Source organism: Tachypleus tridentatus, unplaced genomic scaffold, assembly GCF_004210375.1.
Source record: "Tachypleus tridentatus isolate NWPU-2018 unplaced genomic scaffold, ASM421037v1 Hic_cluster_2, whole genome shotgun sequence".
Lineage (NCBI taxonomy): Eukaryota > Metazoa > Arthropoda > Merostomata > Xiphosura > Limulidae > Tachypleus > Tachypleus tridentatus.
Window position 1 is genome coordinate 5,873,108 of NW_027467782.1, and position 25,908 is coordinate 5,899,015.

Genomic DNA, 25,908 nt, shown 5'->3' on the forward strand with positions numbered 1-25,908 from the left:
ACAGAAGGGTAGAAAGGAAAAACTCACAACAAATAGATCAAAGTCTTAAGGTATACTCTCACCTATGTGGTAAATGGACATGAAAGGGTACAAGAAAAAAAAAGATGTAACACATGGAGTCAATCCCTGGGCTGAAACAATGCACCTGACAAAAGCCATGTGTGAAGGCAGAGTGTGGTGACATCTGGACGAACAATATATAACTGAAATCAACAGAATACAGATTTAAGGGTAGACAAAGGTTACACAAGTAAAGGCTGGAGCAGTGAGAATGATGGTTATATTGGCCAAGACAGAACCACTAGTAAAACAAGACATAGTGTAGTTTGGAATAAAAATAGAACTCTTGAAAGAATATCAAATAAGATATTAAGCATAATTGTGAAGAATTCTCCATACTTGACTGAACACGACTACCCCCCAAAGTTAGTGGATAATAAACAGAAGAAGAAAGAAAAGGAAATTTGGTGATCCAGTGGAGAAAGGCATAAATGAGATATCTCCAACTGAAAACATATCCACCTACAGGCCTGTAGATTAAGAGACTATTCCACATGTAGAATCTTGTTGGGAGGAGATAAAATCCACTACCAGATTTAGGAGAAAAGGCAAGTGAAGACCACAAAGTGGTAATTGTGGGCCCAGAAAAGAGATTTAGGATCTGAAAACACAGAGACCTTGAACTGTTACTTCCTGGCTCTGTGATACGAGTTACTACAGTGAAGATGTCAGAATGTAACATTACCACCCACTCCATGATAGAGAGAGGAAGAAAGTAGGATAAAGCTTGATGAACTGCCAAAACTTGAGAATGGTGATATGGAAAGAAGAACTCCAAGCTGTAGATTACAAGGATAAAATGATATTACTAGTGTCATGAAAATAAGAAAAGAAACCAAAGCAAAGCTCAGCTCTGTAACCAGGAAAGAATAAAACATGTCAGTGATGGAACAAAACAAACATTTAAGTTCTAAGTTTACAAAATTAGTATGATAAGGCACATAGTGAAGAATTACAAAAAAACAACAGCATTTATTCAAATAGAACAATCAAGTACCTATTTCTGGTATGTAATCTAGAAATTATCTAAATCTACCTAATTAGCAAAGTACTTATAAGTATCAAATAGACAACCATCTAAGTGTATCTAGCCCACAAAATATGTAATAATAATAACTGTGCAAAATGATTAAGATTACCTAGAAAACACATTAATAATCCACATCTAACTTACAATTCATCTGAAGTAATCTAGATGACAAAGGACACATAATTACATCAAACACTGAAGAAAATTATGAGAATAAAGCATGGAGATAAAAACAATGAAAAATATCATTCTTATAGATTAGTGAATTACATGTTACTAGTAAAGATATGTGACATACAAGCTATTTAAACATATATAGCTTAAAAAGTACTGATAAATATCAGACAAACCATCTAAATCGGCATAGTCCACAAAATAATAAAAAAATGTGCAAACCAATAAAAATTACCTAGAAAACACATTAAGAATCAATATTAATTCACAAATCCTCTAAATTAACCTAAAAAAAAAGGACACATTTAAGTCCTACACTAACAAAAATTAAGATGATAAAGCACACAGTTAAGATTGATGAAGAAAATTATGAAAAGATAATAAGAATTGTTTGTCTGAAGTTAAGCACAAAGTTTCACAATGGGTTATCTATGCTCTGTCCACCATGAGTATTGAAACCCAGTTTCTGATATTGTAAATCCACAGACATACTGTTGCACCATTTGAGAGCTGGAATAACAAATAAGATGTTACAAGTAGTAATCATGTGTAACTTGCAATCAATTTAAACATACTTAGTTAAAGAACTTAGTAAAAATAACCTAACAAGCCCTTGAAATTTGTTAAGTCTACACAGTATTTAATATTAATGAATATGCAAAGAAAAACAACAAAGTAATAATCAATATCTCATTTGCAATGCCTCTAAAGACACTTAGATGACAAATGACACATAAATTTCTAACATAGCAAAGTCTAAACAGAGATGACACAAAATACTTAATTCTTCCATTTTTAGATAAGGACAAAGCCACACAAAAAGTATTGGAGCCAAGCTACAAGTGTATTAACCAAGTGTGAAGCATTCATGTTGAAATACTTATCATGGATTCCCTGATAGAGCTGGAAGCAACAGGATAAAGGACAGGAAGAACAATTCACCACCAAAGTGAATGACATTGCAGTACAGGAATGGGTGGAAGGTGAAAACTCTTTAAGAAGTGTACAGTGTAATAGATTAAAATAAGCTACTGGAGAAAAAGAGTCCAAATTATTTTCTCATTAATTGTATTTTTTCTCAGAAACAATGCCACATGAAAAATAAGAAGAAATAACTGTTGAACATACAAACGTAGCTTCCTGCAAATTAAGACAAAACTTTCTTTACAGATGAAGTCTAACCTGATTCCTGAGAAGCTGTTTAACAGTAACATTTTCGACTGTAACAGGAAATGCATAGTTGACACAATGTTTGCAATTCATGAGATCTCTTATATTTCAGTAGCATGCAAAAAAACATAACTAAACAATGCTGTACCAATAGAGAAGGTGTGAAAGGAGGTAAGACCATATCAGAAGTTAACATTTTTCTTGTGTATTTCTTTCAGAATCTGCCAATTCTTAAAAGTGAGGATTGAGTGAGAATGGCAGAAAGAGCTAAGCTGCTTCAATATAGGTAGCACAATACTGTTGGTGGAAAGTAGTCGCATGATATGTACATGTTCAGAAATGGTGCAAAATTGATAGGGGTATATAGACTGGTGCACTGATTGAGAAAAGTTTTTAACAATGCTCAAAGAGCAAAAGAAATGTGATATAGCTGTGTTTGAGATCATACTGGAATAATTATTATTAAAACAATGCAACACATATAATACAATATGTTAATAATATAATAACACTTATTTATTGCTAAAGTACAGTTTATTAATACAATCACACTGTCTGCTTTAAACTCAATTATCAAATAATACAAATATTACTATGTAACCAAGAGTTTACCAACACAGTTACATAATAAACTCTCTAAAGACACAGAGCATTGTTTACTAACACAATCACATTGTAGTGTTAATGAACAAAATGACATTATGATTTTTTTGGTTTTAAAACACTTAAGTAACACAGACACAAATATCAGACACTAAATATTCCACTTAATAAATCAAGTAACAAAAGTATTTAAAATTTTTACTCTCAGAATATAGTCTTCTAACATAGTCCAATGCAGAACTTCATATTGTTTTACATTAACCTGCTATATTGCTGTCATTTACACAATATTTAATTATTCTTGTTAATTTGTCTTGTGAGGTTCATTAACATATATTTCTTTACATCTAGCAAATGTTTAGTATTATTTAATTGGTCCTGAAGTCTCCACAATGTTCTATTTACAAAGGCCTTCAGTAAATTCTTAAACTAGAAAAACACATTATAGCAAAAAAATATCTAATAATAATGGCCTCTGAAGAGAATACATAAAAAAAGTTTGTGTGTGTGTTTTCATACAGCAAAGCCACATTGGGCTATCTGATGAGCCCACTGAGGGGAATTGAACCCCTGATTTTAGCTTTGTAAATCTGGAGACATACCGCTGTACTAGCGGGGGGAGAAAAGCTTTAATGAAGAAATGTAGTAAAAATTTATTGTTGTTTTAGTAAAATCCTACACATTGGACTGTGTTTTCTGTCCACTGTAGTGAATTGAACTCATGAATTTAGAGATTTAAATCCATAAAGTTACTGCTGACCCACTGGGTTTGGGGACTGCTAAAAGTTAGAATTCAGTCAGTTTTGCTGAGGTTTGTTTTGTAATTATAAATATATTTAGAATAACTTATCCATTTTACAAATGCTCTTAAATGTTTACTACATCTATCATACATATATATATCAAGCAGAAATGCTGTTTGTGCATATACACTTCTCACCTACACTTGGCATGCACCTTCAGGGCCTCTACAGAAAGTCTTGATGGATCAGCACATAAACTTAGTTCTCTATGTTATCCCCCTTGGCCACTATGTATTTTACCTACTATTTTACTGATATCTATTTAACTCTGAAAGTACTCTTAGCACCCTCCTAGGAGTGATATTGGTGGGCTTGCATTTGGATCTAATCGCTGTATGTTACTTTCTAAGGACTACTGTGTCTTCTCCCCGTGTGCTGAGAAGATATATCAGATATTTGAATATCATAAGCATGGGATGGCTTTGGCATGACTGTAACCATTCTGCACATTACTCAAGCCTACTCAGTTAGAGACTGCATGATTATTCCCATTTCTAAATAAGTCATATGTAGAGTTTTTGTTTTTAATCTGTAATTTGTCTCAAAAGGACAGTGTACATCCTGTGCACAATATTGCTGTGGGTCCATACTAAATTTTGCACTTCGCTGCTCCACTAGAAGTAACATGTTAGGCAGCACAAACATAAGCAGTTTTTCTATTATCCCATAGTTAGCCATCATAATCAAATATAAAATGATTAAATATAATGGAAAAAAACTGTTAATTCTTTATATTTTAACATGATCACTGATCAAATGATGCAAATAAATTTCCTACTTTAATAACTTGAAAACATACCTCACCATCTAAAATGTAAAGATACTTATTAAAGTTGTTCATGTATTTCTGAAGATGCTGGAATTGTTCTTTGACAACAGTTAATATCTGTGTCTTGATAATACTTGAGAGCCAAAACATACTGTATTCAGATGATTTTCAACTCGAGGAATTATTCTGACAGAATGAAGCAAAGAATCCAAGATATCCAACAAAACTGTTTCAAAATTATGGTAAGTTGGTTCAAGTTTGATCTGCTGTCCAACTGCAACCAATTTTATAATAAACATGTGATTTTCCTGAAACAAAAAAAGACATGTATACAAATTTTACTCTAAAGAGAAATAGATATTTTTGTGCAACATACTGGATGGTTGCATCTTACCTACTCTACAAAGCCTAAAAACACATTTGTAAAAGTTTAGAAAATATTTTAATGTTTTCTAACTAATCTGTAACATTTTTTTTCTTTTTGTGACAAGCAAGTAAACAACTGCATGAAGGTTGTATAGGTATGCAAACATGTATTTTAAAATGCAGTCCTCTGTTATACAGAACTTATCAACTAAAACTAACTGCTCACCATACTTAACTCTCAATTTGTATAAAATATATTTTTGTACAGCCAAGGATTTGAACTGTACAAGTAAATGGCTGGGTTCATTTTCTACTTATGTATGTGTGGTGATGAAAAGCATTATTTTACAGTTAATAGGTTTTAATTTTTATCTTATGTGGAGTAATAATCAAAGTTTAAATTTTATCTTATCTGAAGTAATAATCAAAGTCTTAATAAAAAGGTAAACAAAGTTCTGATACTGTAATGAACATCACATATGAACACAAACAGTACAAAATGATTTACAGTAATTTAAGGTGTATGTCTAAAACTCATGAACATTACACTCAGATTAGTTGACTAACTTTTATCCACAAAGAAGAAAGAAAAGTATATTTAGCCCATATTTGGAAGTAAATTTTCTACAATGCTAAATAAACAACAAAACCAATGTTTAAAGTAATTTTTTAAGAAATTTTCCATTGGTTTTTTTGTAAACAATGAAAATATCTTTTCTGTGGTAAACTTTAGAAAATAACATGGGGATGTATTAAAGGTACAAGTTCTTTTACAAGGCAATCAAGCTTGGTCATTGAAATTACATAATATACATAGAATTATGCTATTTTAGGTAAAGTAATAAAAAACAAAAAAGAAATGAATCCTACTAATTATAAGCTAATCAAGCTTACAAAAGTTAAATGTGAATTAAAACACACAAGAGAAACAATCATGTATACACAAAAATGTTTTGGGAGAGTAACCAAAACTGTTTTTCCTTCTTCTCTGAAAGCTGTTAGTTTGTATCACTGTAGTTTAACTTTTTTTTAATGTTGAAGAATATATACTCAGCAGTGTGTTGTGGTTCTTGCACTTGTATACTTCTTTGTAAACCTTTTTTGAAAATGCAGAAAAAATGTTTTAGGACTGTTTCTCTTTGTGTGTAAATTAAAGTTTTTCTACTTTTATTCTTAATGCAAATCTTATGTGAGTTGTATGATAGTGTCAGTTAACATTAACTTTGATATTCAAAGATGACTACAACGATAACTTGAATCTTATAATTCAGATGTTTTACCTCAAAACATTGTAAATGGGTTGGTAAATGTTGTGTAGCAACTTTCCACTGGCTAAGGCTAACCACTTCAAAAAAGAATTTCAAAAGATTAAAAAAAAATAGAAAGACACAAGAGGCTTATGCCTATCACTATTATAAATAAAGAGATGTGTAAACTGTGGGAGATGGCAGCAAGGGCTTAAGCTTTTATAAGAAAGGGTACATCAACTAACAATGATTTTCAGAAAGTTAGGAAGAGTATTATACAGTGGAGGTAACTGTAACGAGCCTGTTCTATTGAACAAAATATTTTATTCATTGAATTGTATATACAAGGAACTACTAAAGAGAAAGTCAACAAAAGAAACAGAAAAGGATGTGGATGATAACCTAAGAAGATTGTAGTTATGGGTGATTCCTTGACAAAGTATGTGAATAGGATTGTCTGTGGGGTAAATACAGAGAAAATAATTAAACAAATGTATTCCTTTAGAAATAAAAGGGTAGCTCCAAATACAAAATCAGGTTGGTTCACAAAGGGTATAAGAGATAAAATTAAAGAAAAGCATTGTATATTCAAGAAATATTACAAAGTCTTCAGATAAGGTAAAACCCTTTAGAACTGATAGAGATCGGCCTATATTTAATGATTATGAGAAGGCTGGGTTATTAAATTTGTTTTTTCTTCAGTTTTAATTAATGAATATTTAAAAGGTATTCCTAATCTTGAACAGGTTGAAAAAGATGAATTCATTAATTCTGAGATTGTTTAGAAAACATTGAGCAGTTTAAAGAACGATAATGCTACTGGGCTAGATATTTACCAAGAAATTTGAAGGAGGTTAAGGATTAGATATATAAGCTGCTTGCTACTATTTTTGTTAGTTCTTGAATAGTGGGCAGGTGCCAAAGGATTGTAAGTTAGCTAATATTTCACTCCTCTTTTCATGAGAGATAATAATTCTCCCAGTGATTATAAGTGTATTAATCTTACATCAGTTGTGAAAAAAATTTAAGAAAGTCTGATAATAGAGGCTTTACAAAGTCATTTCAAAGGGTTACTGATTATGTAGATGAGGATAACAGTGTAGATTTGGTATATTGACCTTCAGAAAGCATTTGACAAGGTGCTAAATAAAACATTTAAAAGGAATTATCTCTGTAGGTATTAGAAAAAAATTACCTAACTGGATAGAAGAGCAGCTGAATGGAAGATTGTCACTGTAAATACAATTCAGTCACACTATTAATATCACAAGTGAGAGACAGGTTTAGAACCTTTGCTCATTTTTTGATTTACATCAATAACATAATAAAGGAATGATTAGTTCTAATAATAAAATAATTGTACAGGTGAGAAAATAACAAATGCAAAATAGATTATAAAGTAATGTTGAAAGAGTCAACAATTTAAAATAACTTTATTGATAAAACATGAATACCATGTTTTGGGCAACAGCACTTCATCAGCTCTGGAGTATTTGTGTACAAATTATTGTTATGAAATAATTTCATGTGGCTTTGCATATGTGAAGATTCTCTTTAATGAGCTATGAAAGTTGGTTTACTCCTAACAGGTTCAGTTTCTGTTTTCATTTATCTTATCAACACTATTTACTCTTCCACTTCACTTATTTGCTGAATGAAATTTTCACATTTTTCCATCTCAAGCAAGATCCGTTAATCATAGTTTGAGATGCAGTGATGTAGTTGGTTGATTGTTCAGCTTAAATTGTTGATCATAAATGAGGAGTGTTTTGTATTTTCTTTGCATCCATTCATCATTCAATGAGTCTTTTATTCTGAAGTGTCCACTGCTCAGTTTCTCACTTCAGTCTTAGTTTAGATGATTGTAAATTCCAGAGTTATTCAACTTTATATGCTCCAGGTCCAGTATTTAACACATTCAGTTCAATGAGATGTCAATAAAACATTTAATCTATAGTTACACATTTTTTAAACATTTTTTGTATTACTGGTAACTTTCTTTTACAGATAATCAATTCTTTTGGTAAAATTAATTATGTATTTATAACAGACAAAATGTAGTAAAGTTTATGCATTTACAAATAGGAAATAGGGCAACCCATGTTATTCTAAAGATAAATTAAACATCTTTCTTTAAAATGTCAGGCAAATATTGGCATAACTACCTTAGATCTGCATAAAAATTCAGTGTATTTTTCCATAAACACCTTGCAGAGAGATTGGAGTTGCAGAGTCATTAGCATTGCTGCATTGTCAAAGAAAGACTGTAGATGAAGCTGAATAGTGGGAGACGGAACATGCTTCTGCTTGATACCATGATGAATTATGTTTTGTACAGCTGTAAACCACCTGAAAGAAGAAAACCTACTTATTAATACGTTGTAAACATCACAATCTGAGTTGATGCTTTTCAGTTTACCTATTGTTATTATACTAACAAGCAAAAAATTTTCTATAACTGGATTTACAAATCTGTATTTTATAAACAAGGAAAAAAGGATTTACAAATCTATTTTAGAATGTTCTGATCTTCCCACATTTTCTATAACTGAGGATATAAAAACTTGCTTTCTTAAAGAACTCATTATCTTATATTCTACATAATATTATATTTCTCTGTTTTCCTGTTGTTATTATAATAACAAGGAAAAAAGGATTTACAAATCTATATTTTATAAACAGAATTTTAAGAAATGTCCTAGTCTTCCCACATTTTCTGAAACTGAGGATATAAAAACTTGCTTTCTTAAAGAACTCATTTTCTTATATTTTACATGTGAATGATTAAGTATACAAATACTACATATCTTTCTTTCCCATAGTATTTATTATTTACAACAATCTTTAATTTTTTTAAATTCTGATTAAACCTGGTAGCTGTCACATGAAACATCAAACCTGAGGTGTTACTTCTTTGTGACTCAATATTTCAAGAAGACAACGTACTATTTGTGGGATAGTTTAATTGCATTCTACTTGACCTTGTGTTTGTGAGGATACTTTGAAGTTGTCACAAGAAACAAAGACATTTCTATGTCCTGGTACCCTTTTCTGCATTTTCTTGTGATAAGCAAATTTTATGGTTATGATGAAGCCTTCAATTGAATCTGCAGGAGAGTAGTCTGTCTTTTAAGAAAGCCAAAACTTGGTTCTTGAAGTCTTATCAATGTTTATACTTACTGAAAATGTGTACTACAGTTTAACTTTCTCATTTAGAATATCCTTTAGTTTCCCTTGATACAATAAATAGTGTTGAATTTGTTGTCTTTTTTTATTCCATTTGTTACAAATCACAGCAATTTTCTTCTCTAAATTAGATTCCTGAATCTCTCATTTTTGTGGAGATCAAGAGATGCATAATGATACAGAAAGTTCACTGTTACATTACCGATTCGTTGTTGCTTGATTAAGTGTTTTATGGCACAAAGCAGCTAGGCTATCTGCACCAAACATCTGGTAAAAAGTTAAAAGTAAATTTAGTAAAATTCATAAAAGGAAATTAAGGTAAAACAAAACAAAGTTAAAAAAAAACAACATAAATAGCATAAAACCAATGTTTACATCTAGTCTACAAAGTCAAGAAAAAATTACAGAAATTTAAGTTGTAAAGGACTTTCTGTAGTGTAACTGTAAAAATGATAACTCACCAGGAAGACTAACAGGTAAGTACAAAAACCACCATCAGTCACCTGATATAATAATACCTTGCCAGGATGACTAATGGGTAGTTCGAACAGCAGCGTTAGTCACCTGAAGTTGGCCTTTCCAGTCCTTGCATCGAGTTATTTCATGTTAGGCCAGTTTCTAATTTTAAATTGAACTAGATGATTTTTAAAAGGGAACCACATTAAAAAGGTGTAATGTAGAAATTAAAAAGATTAATGACCTTTAGAAAACTAAAAACATTACCAAGGTGGACAGTGTCACCATCACTGTCTAACATTATGGACAAACCTTGGGACAGAACATGTTTAAAATGGTGCCGTTGTTGACAGTCATAACAATGACAAGAAAGTAAAATGTGGCTTATTGTAATTTGAGTGTTACACAAACTACACACTGGTGCATCAGTTCCAGATAAAAGCAAATGATGAGTTAAAAAACTGTGACCAATGCGTAGTCTAGTTAAAACAACTTACTCTCTCAATCCTGACGGAAACAAGACGACTAAAGTCCAATATAATGTTTTATTTGGAAAAGCTTGTTTTCATGTTGCTAACTCCAAGTCAACTGCCAGCTGGCACAGAGATGAGTCTTGAATACAGGACCATAGTCTATGTATGGGACAGGTACAGTGGTGATAGAGCCAGAGCAGATAGACTTAGCTGCAGTGTCAGCAAGCTCATTCCCATGAATACCAAAGTGGCCTGGTATCCAGAAAAACTGGATAGAAGTAGATGTTAAAGAGAAATGGGCCAGTGGTTTTGAATATCAGCAAGAACAGGGTGTAAATTAACTTGAAGCAATTCCAGGGCCAGTAGAGAACTATGCGAGTCAGTACAAATAGTGCAGTTTGACTACTGCTTAACTTCTATGTGATCCAGGGCAAGGGAAATAGCATACAGTTCAGCAGTAAACACAGAGGCTGTAGTGGGGATTCTGTGGGCAACCACCGAACCACAACAATCCATGGCAGAGCCAACACAGTCACCTGATTTTGAACCATCTATATAAATAGGAATGCAAGGATGGTTCAAAAGATGTTCAGCAAATTGCAGATAATATTTCCAATCAGGAGTGTCAACTTTTCTCAGATGATTTAAAGATAAGTCACAATTAAGAAATGTAAGAAGCCATGGTAGGATCGGCTAACCAGTGGATACAGCAATGTTTATTGAGAACAGACCCAATTCATCTAACTGTACCTGATATGAATGCCAAAAGGAGCAATGGCAAACCATCTGGTCTGAAAAAGCATGGCCCAACAAGGAAGGAAAACAAAACCCCAGATGAGATGCTTTGGTAAGTAACAAAGTATGAAAGCATATTGTAAAGACAGTTGCAAACAATGGAGGTGCAAAAAAGGTTCATGAGACTCTGTGTATAAGCTCTGAACTGGGGAGGTGCTGAAAGCCCCAGTGCAGAGCCAAAGACCTCAATGATGAATAGGATCTAGCATCTTTAAGGCCAAAGGTCAGCCAGAGTTACAGTTCAATAATCCACAGTCAAGTTGCGACTAATAAGAGCACTACATATCTTTAGCATAGAACGTCGATCTGCTGCCCAAGTGGTGGAAGAGAGGACACAGAGGATGTTCCGTGCTCTTATACATTTGACCCATGTGTGGTGTAAAGGTCAGCATACAGGCAAAGATAAGTTCCAAGAACCTTGTCTCAGGGACCACAGACAGCACAACTTCAGTGATATGGAGTTCAGGATCAGGTTTAATACACTTCTGACAATTTTGTTTAAGATCCAGTACTTACACTGTTGACAAGTTTGATCAGATTCAGTACTTACACTGATGACAAGTTTGATCAGATTCAGTACTTAAACTGATGACACGTTTGATAAGATCCAGTACTTATACTGATCAAACAAGTTGGATCAGATTCAGTACTTACACTGATGACAAGTTTGATCAGATCAGATTCAGTACTTATACTGAAAACAAGTTTGATCAGATTCAGTACTTACACTGATGACAAGTTTGATCAGATTCAGTACTTACACTGATGACAAGTTTGATCATATTCAGTACTTACACTGATGACAAGATTGATCATATTCAGTACTTACACTGATGACAAGTTTGATCAGATTCAGTACTTACACTGATGACAAATTTGATCACTGATTCAGTACTTACACTGATGACAAGTTTGATCAGATTCAGTACTTACACTGATGACAAATAGGATCAGATTCAGTACTTACACTGATCATATTCAGTACTTACACTGATGACAAGTTTGATCATATTCAGTACTTACACTGATGACAAGATTGATCATATTCAGTACTTACACTGATGACAAGTTTGATCAGATTCAGTACTTACACTGATGACAAGTTGGATCAGATTCAGTACTTACACTGATGACAAGTTGGATCAGATCCAGTACTTACACTGATGACAATTTTGATCAGATCCAGTACTTACACTGCTGATCTCGGTAACACAGTGATCTAACGAAATAGAAATAACTTTGTTTATATCATTATGTAGAATGATATGGCTTTACCATCTTTACCAAATAATCCAAAACACACATCTGACAATATAAAATATCACAAGTATTTTGTTCAAATGTTGCTTATTTCATTACCAACAGGTAATTTTAACATGGTAACAAAACTAACATGCCAGCCAGCCATGGTAACAAAACTAATGTTTTAATGAATGTTTATTGTTATCCAAATCAGATATGTGATAATTGAACTTATGATCTGAAACTGATCACCTTAGCTCACACTGTATCCACTAGATTTGCATAAGCTTCTCTCACTTGCCTCTTTTAAAGTCAATCACAGCATTTAAAGTATTTCAAATTGTTGGTGAACAATGTCCAGACCTCAGTAAAGAAATATCGATGTTTTACCACTTAAAAAACCATCAGATGAATGAAAACTGGCCGATCAGAGCAGGTTAATACAAGTTGGTGACATGTACCATTAGCATGAATGTTGGACTATATCCAAACCTATATTACACATCTGGACAGCTTCATTCAAAACACAAACAGATGACCAGGATCTGCCAATTTAGATCACCCACAACTAAAACTATTACCAGAGAACCAGTCTTAACAATGTCATCCGTTTACCAGACACAGCGGAAACTGGATAATGTGTCAATGTACAGACGGTTAGAGCCAGACTTTATGTGGTAAACTGAATGATGTATCAGTTATGAATGGTTACACACTCAGTGAGGTGTATTCTCATCACAAAAATGACACAAGATATCTTTACAGATAAGTTAACCATGTAGAGATAGTTTGTGGGCTAATTTTGAAATAGTTATTACATCAACCATAATTTAACAGGAGATGACGTACATACTATGTACAGCTGTCAATGTACCCCTACTTAATTACCAGGGGTCTTTAGAGTACATCATAGGTTATAATGGCTATAAACTTTATAATGTTTACGTACATTTGTACAAACAAATAATGGCGAAAACTTTATAATGTTTATGTACAGTTATAAAAAGAAATAATGGCTATAAACTTTATAATGTTTATGTACAGTTATATGAACCAATAATTTTTAAAAATACATTTTGATATATATCTCTGCTGTGTTAGTACTTATTTTGTTTTTAATGTAATTACTAATGGTTTTTGTCTGATAATTTAATAGATATAATAAACTGTTATCAGTCCCATATCTCTGTGTTGTTTTATAAATGTATCTATTGTTGAAGGAGTTATTCATAAAAAGCTTTTAGTTGAATTTTATTCAGTTTGTTTAAAGTTAGGCACAAAACTAAACAATGAGATATGTTTGCTCTTCCTACCATGGGTATCCAAACCGGTTTCTAGCAATGTAAGTCCGAACACATAGTGCTGTGAATTTTATTCAGTGATTTGGAAAGTTACAATATGTCATCATTCTAATAACATTCAATTATTAATACTTTAAACAGCAGGCATAATTCATGTTGTGGTTCCACAAGGTAAACAATCTTTAAAAACCTGAGAAATAAAAAATAAACACATATGTACACAGAAAGTGAAGCCATTTTTATATCAATAAAAACCAAAACTAAAACTACTGTAAGAAAAGTACTAGAGAATAGTGAGTGTTTAATTTCAAAAAGTGAAAATTTACTTATCTATAAATTCAAATATTGAATTACACCATTAAAAGGACAGAAAATGAACCAGATTCATATGAAACAGTTGTCATAAACAAACACTGTCTTTTCACTTTACCAATACTGAAGTAAAAAATGGATAACACTTAACAATATAATTATGAATAACTTAACAATCATTAAATATTAAGTCATGAAATAATCCAAATAATAACACCAACACTAAGCAGTCTTGTTCATCCAGAAATAAGCCCTTCTTCAATAAAAATATTATCAACAATTTTTAACACTATATACAAACACTGTTCTTAGTACATATCCTAAGTCTTCTTATATAGTCTACACCAACATTTGTTGTCCTCTCTTCTCTCATAGGGTCTCATGTAGAGGTTTACAGAAAAAGTCAAACAAAGAATTTCCAGTTAACTTAATAACTGACTGATTTATATTATTAGCTCACTGTACACAAGGACGACATTAACCAGTTTCACGTGTTAAAGTTACTCACATTTTACATGCAGACGTAAACTATTTACTTTAGTTTTTTGTGCTGTCGGGTTATTGATGGATCAATTTTAAGTTTATGGACTTATAACACTAAAATCCAGGGTTCTATTCCCTATGTTGATCAATATTTGAGGCTTCAGCTGCTTATGAAGTAGTTTTAATGTCATAAATCACAATCGATTCAAACCAGACCTACACCTCTTCACAGATGCTTATCTTTCTGGTTGCGGTACATCTCTGAATAGCTATCTCACCTCAGACATCTGGACCAGCATAAGCAATTCCTCCACATCAGTGTGCTCGACCTTTATTCTATCAAACGGAGATGTTTGCATTTCTTACCAATGCTAGTAGATGGTTTGATTATTATCCATTCTGACAGTTTCATGGTAATTTTATATATCAATAATAGAGTAAGTACCAGATCTTTAACTCTTTATTTTTAAACACTCGACCTCATAAACATCTATCCAGTGAATTTGCTTTATAGATTATAATGTATTAAGAGCGATGTACCTCATAGTAAACCATTTGTACCCTCTTCCACCTATTAAATAGCCACTTCACTCACAAGTTTCCTGATGTGTATGCTTTGTTTTGGATACTTACAACTTCTTTTCTCATCAGTAATGAAGATTCACGAGTACAGATGGAGCTAGCAAACATGGAATTGACATCACTCTCCTATTGGTAGAGAGAGGGCCTTCACTGCACAGTAACATCATTATCCAATAATATAATTCATGAGAACTTACGAAAGTTTAGGTGGGAGTTGCCTGAAAGCTAGTGTCATGCAAATACTTAAGGAAGATGCTAACAGAAGATGGAATCTTTCTCTGAAATGCTAAGTATCTAATTGAAACAAATATTTATGAAAGAAAATGTTAACTTTCCAAAATCAGATCTGTGGTGACTAACCAGCAGGAGTTAATGCAAAGAAAGGGGGGGGCCTTTACATTTGATGATGTGTTAAAATCTTCCTTTTTTTTCTTTTATGTTTTGCATGTTGTTTGTTTGTGTTTCCTTTATTATATAGTTGTTAATTAACTAAAGTTTCAAAATTCACTCCAGATGAAAATGAATCTTGAATTTCATATGAATTTTAATACCCTTTTCACTGAGGAGAATTTTCAAAACATTTCTCAACGAAGCTGAATTTTCTTCCTTTTATTTTAGGTTGATCCACTTCTGATCTATCTTATAGTGAAGTTATTTCTATTTTGAAAGTAATGTCTATGATGGAAGTCCCTATACCTTTGACTCAAACTTACTTTCATACATGTTACTGAGTATGATTGAATTAATGGAAGATTTCTGTAGGTTCACTGAAATTCTCTATCAATCCCAATCTATTCAACAAGATTCTTTGTATCAGTTGAATACTCAACGCCTGTATACATTTACCATTTATCTAAGAAAGAAAAGCCTCTCTTTTTGGGTCTTTGTACCACATCCTTCAGCTCAGATGGTAAATTAATTTATTCAGGATTATACCAAGTTATCCACATACCTGCCTATTTCCACACATTAAAATTATATAGATATGATGAAAAATCATACCTACAGTTACAGAACAACTTATTAGACATTGATTTTCTAAGACAATTATCATAAACTCTTGCATTTCAAAGTTTCCAACATCAGTTTAGGGTTTAATAAACAATACCATAATAAACAGAAAAAAAATTTAAACAAAAAATTACTGGTGATGAAAAATGAATTAAGAAGTGTCATGAGATAAAAGTAAAGATACAGAATGGAACATAGCTGTAAATGATGTACACATAATGAGAGGATGGCTGAATACTGTCCTCAAGAGGAAACAAAGTTGACAAAGCCTTATGTAGAAGATGGAAATAAATAAACAAGCTAAATTTCTCATTGAAAACGGGAGATGAAAGAGATTAAAACCATAGGAAATGAAGTTGTAGGCTACATAATGAAAATCACTAATATATGAAAATAGGCTGTCACGTCATCAACATGTAACTACTTTACCAAGCCACTGTTGAGATTTGACCTATGTGAGGTAGTTCTTCCATCACAATAGAGACAGAAATAGTAATACCAGCTTGTAAGTTCATAAGCTTTAAAATATAAGTCAAAAAACCAAAGTAAATCTCTATCATTTAAAAATGCATCTTTCGAATGCAGAACTATATAGGGAGCTAACAATTCGGGAGGTGGTGTCTACTCTAACTGTTAGAAAGCAAATGTATCATCCCACTTTTGCTACTCTCTTGCTTTACATGCGACTTTTGGACTAGCTGCACATGTACTTTCCATTCCTATATCCTTTGTTCCATATCAGAGAAAATTATAACTGGCTGAGTATTCTATAATCTACAAAATCCTACTGATTATTTTGTGAAAGAATTGGTTTTGACCAACCAAGTAATAATAGTTGACTAAAGAACCCTCATCATACTTTCTCCAGCTGGTTTATTCCTGGGAGATCTGGTACGGAAAAGAGATGGACCAGTCTAGATGTATTGGTAAATAAGATAAACCAGACAGCATATCTACAGTTAAGAATGTCATACTCATTTTTACATACAATTTAGTGACCTAGACTTTCAAGATGGAAGAATAATATACCTGGTTAGTGTGTTTTCTCACTAGCTTATTCCTCTTACAAAAATAACATTCCAACCAAATTCTTTAGACACTTTCCGAGGACTGCTTGTCTGGGTTCCTGAACCAAATCAATGAGAGATCCCCACTGACATTCCTGTTGTTACGTTAGTTTCAGTAACATATCGAATCAATGTTAATATTTTCTTACAGTGAAAACATAATTCTGACAGATACTATACTCTCCTCACACTTCTGGTGCTTCTTTTCTGACTAATACAGAACTGAAGAATGTGAACTACAGTAAATAGGAAGTTAGCTGTGATAGTGGTGTGTGTTTTAGTGATGAGTTGTTCTTGGACATTTACATGCTACAACGCAGCTGAATCACATTGAAACGTAAAGTAGGTGGGAGTTTCAAGACTAGAAGACAGTATAAACATTTTCACTCTTTGAAGGTTGCAATGAACAATACAAATTCTTATTGAAAATAGTATGAAAACTGATATTTTAGGGTATGTACAGTGATGTGATATAACTTCCTATGTATACATACACATAAACCATCAGTTATAAGTATAACTAGAAAAATAAAACTGAATATAACACATGGCAACTGATAATGTACTTAATATTTAAAATTAATTTATAAATAAAATCAGGTATAATAACTTTATATCAAACACAAAATATCTAAATAAAAATGTTGTTGAATAACTTGTTGAAAAAATATGTCGAGGAATAAATATTTTTGCAAGTGTAACATTATACAACATGAAATTATATTGTGTGTGTGTTATTATAACATTATATAACATTAAATTATATTGTGTGTGTGTTATTATAACATTATATAACATTGAATTATATTGTGCGAGTTATTATAACATTATATAACATTGAATTATATTGTGCGAGTTATTATAACATTATATAACATTAAATTATATTGTGTGTTTGTATTATTTTGTAATAAAGCCATATCGAGCTATCTAACATGTTCACTGAGGACAATGAAAACCCTGATTTTATTGTTGTAATTCTGTAGTAAAGTGCTGTACCACCCTGAGTTTCCAAGAATTTCCAAGTATGCCAGTGTTTTTAAATATTTTAATCTAACCTAGGCTGTGCTAACGTATCTACTTAAATAGATGTTACAAACTTGGGACTTCCTAATAGAGCCACAAGTCTTTTCATGTGTTATTACTGATATAGTCACCAATATGGTTGCCTTCAAACTTTACTCATCTTGGCTCATTTATTGTAGACGATATTTAAGTCACGGTGTGGGCATGCTTTCTCGGTAAACACAGATGAATTCCTTTTAGATGGACCAAAATTATCAAGGGTTTTTAGAGATGTCACAGAAAATTAAAGTATATCTAAGAGTAAAAATGTAGTACTACTTAGTTACACAGTTTATCACATCACTCTAAATAACAAAACATCACTGGAAAACACAAGATTCAGCAAAATATACTTTGAACTTTAAATGTGAACAATTAAGGTGGACTTAAATCGAGAGGCGAAAATGTAAAACGTGTACAAATTACACGGTTAGCAATTAAGTAATAAAGATATTTCACGAGGAAAACATCAGTACTTATTAAAAACTAGATTTATTTTAATATGTTAAATATCATGAGATCAGATTATATAAACTATGAAGTTTAAAACATATTATATTCAATTTTTTACAGACTTATCACTGAGAAAGAGAATATGTTTTGGAATAAATTATCATTCACAAGTGTCAATCATGTCTTAGTTGTGTACAGTTTCAAAAAGTAATGTTTTCATTCTTTATTGTACAATAAATTACTTGATTAAATATCTCTATAAATGATTCCTTTTTAGTGAATATTTGTTAGCGCTGGTAAAAAGTTTATCATATCATATTTTACTTCATCTTTCATTATATTTTAATTTTTTATATAATTTTCTTTTATTCTTACCTATCAATTTAACTTGTAATGAGACGTATCTAATATTTATACAATAAACAATATTTAACAGTTTTACAGACATTTCAGTTTGAATAGTTTGATCTAAGACAGCTTTGTTTTTGGGTTTTTTTTAAAGAATTTCCAACCCAGAAATGAGACATCAAGACTGACATTCTAATGACCATTTGGCCGGGTTTTTGAATAAATTTGGTATTAACTGAAATGTCATATTTTGTTACTAGTTTTTGCCAAATGTTGGTTATTTTTCTGCTAATATCGGGAATATATGATATGCAACAGTATATGGTTTCATGATTTTTTGATTTGTGAGGTATATTTACTTTTGTTGGTTGATTTTGCTTTATGTTTAGGTGTGTGTGTGTGTATAATATTTAACTATGGTTTGTGGAGGAAACTTGTTGATGTTGACTAAGTACTGTTTTATTTTGTCTGATTCATAATTAATTTTATCTGGTGAGCATATTTGGTTTCTTAGTGTGTTGAGTTTTTGTTTTGTTTCATGTGCCGAGTCCCAAGGAATGTGTAGTCCAGTATGGGTGATTTTTCAGTGGATTTCTGTTTTAAATTGCATGTTAGTTCTTGTAATTTTGAGGTTAAGAAATGATATTTGATTACTTTCTTTCTGTTCACATGTGAAGTTAATGTTGGGATATATAGAGTTAAAGTGATTGAAAAAAATTAAGTGTGTGTTGTGTGGATGTGAATCTCAAAATTGTGTCATCTACATATCTGTACCAGTTTAGTGGCAGATGTAATGCTGTGTTCATTGTTTGTGTTTCAACTTGCGTCATAAAAATATTAGCTCGAACTGGTGTTACCGAGTTGCCCATGCTTAGGCGATTTGTTTGTATATAGTTGTGGTTGTTGAACATGAAGTTTGTCTTCATTGTGGTGAATTCTATGAGGGTTGCTGGGAATGTCTATTGATGAGTTAGGGTCTCGAATACAGAGTTCTAAGACTATCATACAGGCTTCAGCAGTTGGGACTTCTGTAAAGAGGGAAATAACATTGAAACTGGCCATTAAGGCTTTATGATTAAGTTGATTAAGATTAGACTTGAAATTAAAAGAGTCTTTGATGAATGAGTTGGTTGATGTTACATATTTGGAGAATGCCCATGCTCTGTATTTACCAAGATTGTAATTAAACAATTCATATGTGGATGTTATTGGTCATAATGGATGATCTGGTTTGAGAGGCTTGGGGATGCCGAATATTTGTGGTGTGCGTGAGTCGGTCTTGCGTAGGCAGGAATAAAGTTTTTTGAAACTGTGTTGGCTTTTTCATTTTTATTAGTATTTTGTTCAGTTGCATTTCATGTGTCTTTGTTGGATTTGTGTGTATTGGTTTTAATTTGTTTGTGTCTGATAGGATGTTCTTTATTTTTTGGATGTATTCATTAATGTTCATTATGACTATAACGTTTCCTTTATCTGCTTTTAAAATTTTTATGTTTTTGTCTTGTTTTAGGTTTTTAATGGAATTAATGTCTCTTTTTGTAAGATTGTTTTTAGCTTTCTGTTGTGAAATTATGTTGATGATTTTGTGAGAAAATTATTTGAAAAAATCTTTTAAAATGTTGTTCTTAGGTGTTTCTGGAAAATATAAATTTTTAATTTTTTGGGGAAGTTTGGCTGTTGAAAGTTAATAAAATTGTCAGAGTTGTCTTTCTGTTGAATGTATCACAAGTTTTCTGGCTAGGTCTTCTAAACATGTTTTAATTTCTAATGTTGGACCTTAGAACCAACCTAGAAAATAGTTTTTTGGCAAAAATTAGTCACAAAATATGACATTCCAGTTAATACCAAATTTATTCAAAAACCAAGCACAAATCTAAGTTTTATATTATGTAAAAAACTACAATGGCAAACACCACACCAATATTATTTATTAAATACAATGTGATAACTGTCATGACTTCTATATTGGAGAAACAAGGAGAAAAATGGAAACCACATTCAAAGAACACAAATAGTCACCTCCACACGTTTTCGAACACTGTAATTCAATCTTTGGCTTTCCTTCCATCCAACAGTTCCTCAACTGCAGAAGTAAAACCCTGGAATTTATTGTTCAACAAAACAGAATTATTATGATCAATTTCCTAACTTTTAAATCAAATAGTGTTCTTTCTGCCATCCTGAATGTCAATGTTAACTGATATATCTTTTCCATGTAAATGTTTAAGCTCCTCCTGAAATCTTACTGTCATTCTCCACAGTCTGCACTTTACCTGCCTCTTCTTTAATGAGGATACTCTCCAATTACAAATTCTACACATAAATTGCACATCTTCATTACTAGCTTCCTTCAAAATACCTGCCAGTCCAAAGCTCCCAAATGAAATCCCCTCATTGTGCTCGTTACATCTGGCAAACTTTGAACGCTTGTCTCCTAGTCTTAACCATTGTACTGATACTTGCAGCCTTACAGTTATCAATACTAATTACCATAATCTTTAGCTTACAGCTACTATTGAGCTTAACATTTAAGAATCAATTACATTATTTTTTTTATCACTACTCCTTCTTCACAATAACGTAATGAAGTTTAGCTATATAGAACTTTATAAATTAGTATAACTGACAACATACGTGAGGTTAATAACAAAATATTTTTAGTCTGATTTATAATCTACTTATTTTTATAAGCTGGATCAAAACTAGCGATCTCACTTGAAGTAATAAAGTTAATTCTTAAAACACCAAAAGATATTAAAACTTTTAGAATAGGCTCGTTACAGTTAATCGAGTTCACTAATTTTTGCTGTAATAATAAAACACGAAGAGAAAAACAGTTTTAGTAAACTATATTTTAGATTATATTTACTTAATAAAAAAAATATATTTATCCTGTTCTACGATTTATCACAAGCTTATCTTTAACGAAGCCGAAAGTACCGTTACAATGTTAAGCCTATTTAAAAATTAAACCTTGTTGTAAAACTCACACATTTTAAATTTTAAGTTTAAATTGTGACCATCCTTTTTTTTATTTACAAATCAGACTATATCTAGTTGTTATTTAACCCAAATGACTTCGAATTTTAATATCAAAATTAAATAACTCACAAATTTATAAGAGCGACCACTCTCACCCTGCATCTCAAAACTCAGATTTGATGATCAGCGTTAACATAAAAAATATACGTATATATTTGATGGCATTTAAACGACAAAAAGCAACTTGAGCGTTGAGAGAATTTTTGTTCAATAGGAAATTTAGAATGAACAGATTTAAATAATAACAAATGCAAAGAAATGTACAAAATAACATTTGATACACACGTGTTAGAAAAACTACTGTGAAGAAAGGCTCAAATATAAGAATAAACCATTAATATAATGATAAATATGAAATATTATTACTTCATCAGCTTTTATGTCCTTTCCAACAATATACTTAGCTACTTTAGAAATACTCAACAATACACACCGTCTCTTAGGAACCAAACTATCACTACACAAGTTTCGAAGTCTGTGAAAAAAACAACTGCGGCGTATATTTCAAAATATTAATTTTACTAAAAGTAATTACAAAGGCTCTTTGGAAGATCTGAGTTAACATAATAATGATGTCTATTCTGGAGTGTTTAACTCATGTATTTCTGTTGCTTCTAATATGCTGTTGGAGGGATATCTTAATCCAGGCTCTCTTTAGGTTTTTTGATCGTAGCATCAATAATGACTTCTATATGCTACTTAATTAAAGTAATGACGGCTTCCTGTAAATGTAAAACCACGGAAGATATGAAAGACGCTTTAAAGTATATGTCTAAAGAAATCTGTACGGACATCTTGATATATCTTATTATAGTTGTGGTAACTGTCCTATGGCGATCACATTACGTATCCATGATGAATATCGCAATATTCCTGATTATCGTAGTTGTGATGATTCTCCTAATCTGTTTGATTATCTTAGCCATGACAAATGTACTAAAACATTCAAATAATGTCTTTTGGGTGGTTATCCTAAGTTGTTTCGTAAATATCATCCTGATGGTTCTCGGCAGATGTTTGACTAACATTGTCATGATAGCCGTATTAATATGTTTAACTTCACTAATCATATTAATTGTTTTGATGCGTGAGACTAAAATGATAATGATAGATATCGAGAGATACTTAACTGAAAAGGTGATGATCAGTATCTTAGAGAAACTGATTAAAGTAATAATAATGACTACACTCCAATTTATAATCAAAGAAAACATGATGGCTGTCCAATATATCTTACTTCACGTATTAATTAAGGTAATAACTTTTTTTATTTAATACAGTTATGGTGATTAGTGATGTCGATAAAAACCCACGTGTAGAGAACTATATATGCAAAAACGTTTCTTTTGGGTTGAGAAAATATTTTACATGAAAGAGCGAACAACATCACGTTCACAAAGAAAGAGGTAACTTACCGGAAGCTGACCATATGTTTGGAAGGGATTGTGTAACTGAGTGTCGGAATATAGAGGACGGTGTTAGATGTTTGAATATATAATTTTATTTGTATAAATAAATTACCGGTCAGTTACCTCTTTCTTTGTGAACCTGACGTAGTTCGCTCTTTCATGTAAAATATTTTCTCAACCCAAACGATCCATTTTTGCATATATAGTTTTGATGATTGTTACGAGAAAAAAAAATCGTATATAGAAAAGATAAATTGTTTGATAATTATCAAAATTGTTGTAATGTAATAAGTCAAGTAACTAGTATATGGGAGTGACATATGAAGAAAACTTTAGCGTTTAGTAAACATAAAAGATATCACACACGGTAAAGAACAACATGGAAAAGAAATCCAAAGAGCTATTGAAGTAAGTGTAAAATCTTCCAAATAAACAATTTATTCATGTCTTATCTGAATGAGGTTAAACGTTTTATAAACTTAAGAAACACCGAGATAAATTAATTCAGTCAGTATTTATTAGACGATTAGGTGTGACAGCATTATTTTAGCTAATTGTCTAATTACCTGATTGATAGTTGTACAAAAATATTTGTTCATGTTGATTACTGATAAAGAAAAAGAAGTGAGTGAGTACGAGGGCTGTTCAAAAAATACGCGGACTGACGTCATAAAACAAAATGTACTTTATTTAGAAGTTACAGGTCTGGGGCCCCTTTAAAGTACTCTCCTCTCCAACGCACACATTTATCCCAAGGGTGTTTCCACTTGTTGAAACAGTCTTTGTACGTTTCTTTTGTAATGTCCTCCAGCTCCTTCGTCGCATTTGCCTTAATCTCGGGAATCATCTCAAATCTTCTTCCTTTCAAGGGTCTTTTGAGTTTGAGAACAAGAAAAAATCGCAAGGAGCAAGGTCAGGTGAGTAGGGGGGTGAAGTGAGGAAGAACAGTGATCGAGTGTTTGGCCAAAAACTCACGAGTTCTGAGGCACAAATTTCGCAGCAACGCGGTGCATCTTTAATTTTTCGGTCAAAATCTCGTAACAAGATCCAACTGATATCCCACACTCTTCAGTAAGCTCCCTTACAGTCAGACGTCGATTTGCCCGCACCAGGGTGTTGATTTTTTCGACGTGTGGGTCGTCAGTTTACGTGGAAGGACGTCCATGACGCTCACATCTTTAATTGACTGTCTTGTTCTTTAATAAGCACAACAAGCTGAGTCTAATGGCAAAAAAACCAAGACGATTAGAACTTGTAGAACTGCTGCAGCCCTTGTCTGTCCTTCCTGCCGTTGAGGAGTCCAGGTTGGGGTCTTGGGGTTGGGTCGTTTTTTGTCAAGAACCTCACCCTCGATCTTGCCATCATTGATGACCCTACCAGAAACGCAAGCCTCCAGAGGACATCGCTCTCAGTATTACTTGCACGTGCATGCCCTCTCACCACGGCAAGGTGACGATCCGACTGGAGAGTTAACAGGAGTAATAGTTTAACGTTTTCCTATTTTCTGTCTTTCAGACCCTGGTAACCCAAACTATCATGTGATTATATTTATTGGAATTTTACTTTCTACACCAAATTATAAGGCAATGTGTTAAGAAATTAATGAGATATAACGTGAAAAACTTTGATTAAATTTTGCATCAGGAGATGTTATATTAAGTATTTAGCACAGATGATGATGTTTCAAAGAGCTCTGCCGATTTCAGAGGGTTAATGACAAGTATCTGTTAGTCTATATTCCATGTTGTTACTATAAATAAGCTATTGACCATGTTTTGAGAAGAAACAAAGATACGTAAAGTTCCGTTTTGAATAATATGGTTGTGATCTTATTCATTTCTTATTTGATGGGATTTGTTAACGTGTATTGATAAAAAAGTCTAATCAAATTAAATGTGAAAGTGAAGTGCGGCGAAAAAGAAGAATTAGATGTGTGACTTAAAGGAATGAAATAAAATTGCAGACCAAACTGGTAGCTATACCTTTATGTCCTAAACTGAACAAACAACGTAGCCAGGCTAATTGATGAATGAATATTTTCTTTAGAATTATTTATTGTCAATGTTACAAGTGTAGCTAGAAGTTTGACCACCAATTTTGATTTCATTCTGTTACGGCTAGAAAAGAAAGGTGTATAAAAAGTAACTTTCCAGTCTTATATTTGTCATCACTCAATACGTTTTTTCGTTGAATACCAGTCTCATGAATTGAGCTATGTGATGAGAAACAAATAATTCTGTGAAAACCTCTTTACATTTGAAGTGTAATACTTTAAAAGTTACGTGTTAAGTGCTGAAAGGACAAATTAAGTTGAAAGTAGAAGAAATTATATTAAATTTATCACTTTACAATCAACAAATATATTCACATAATATAATCAACGCTTCTTTCACATGAAATGATAAGATTTCAGGGCTAACTGAAATTTCTTCTTAGTGCAATTATAAATTTATTAAAAGTT

General features: G+C 32.1%; 1 protein-coding gene across 50 annotated transcripts in view; it reads right to left on the bottom strand.

Moving 5' to 3' along the window:
- The window catches only part of LOC143242663 (dynein axonemal heavy chain 7-like), a 619,118-nt gene extending 595,636 nt beyond the window's left edge, over nt 1-23,482 (bottom strand). For 14 of the 50 annotated variants that reach the window (XR_013023069.1, XR_013023067.1, XR_013023068.1 and 11 more), the window contains exons 1-6: nt 21,016-21,344; nt 18,288-18,450; nt 13,688-13,865; nt 9,611-9,675; nt 8,388-8,571; nt 4,640-4,917 (exon numbers count right to left, since the gene is read on the bottom strand). Coding sequence is in view for 2 of the 50 variants with exons in the window: in XM_076486139.1 (XP_076342254.1) it covers nt 4,720-4,917; nt 8,388-8,571; nt 9,611-9,675; nt 13,688-13,690 (450 nt within the window). In the remaining 48 variants the exon portion in view is untranslated. The other 36 variants (XR_013023086.1, XR_013023082.1, XR_013023090.1 and 33 more) reach the window with 25 other exon arrangements.
- Nucleotides 23,483-25,908: the final 2,426 nt, after the last annotated feature.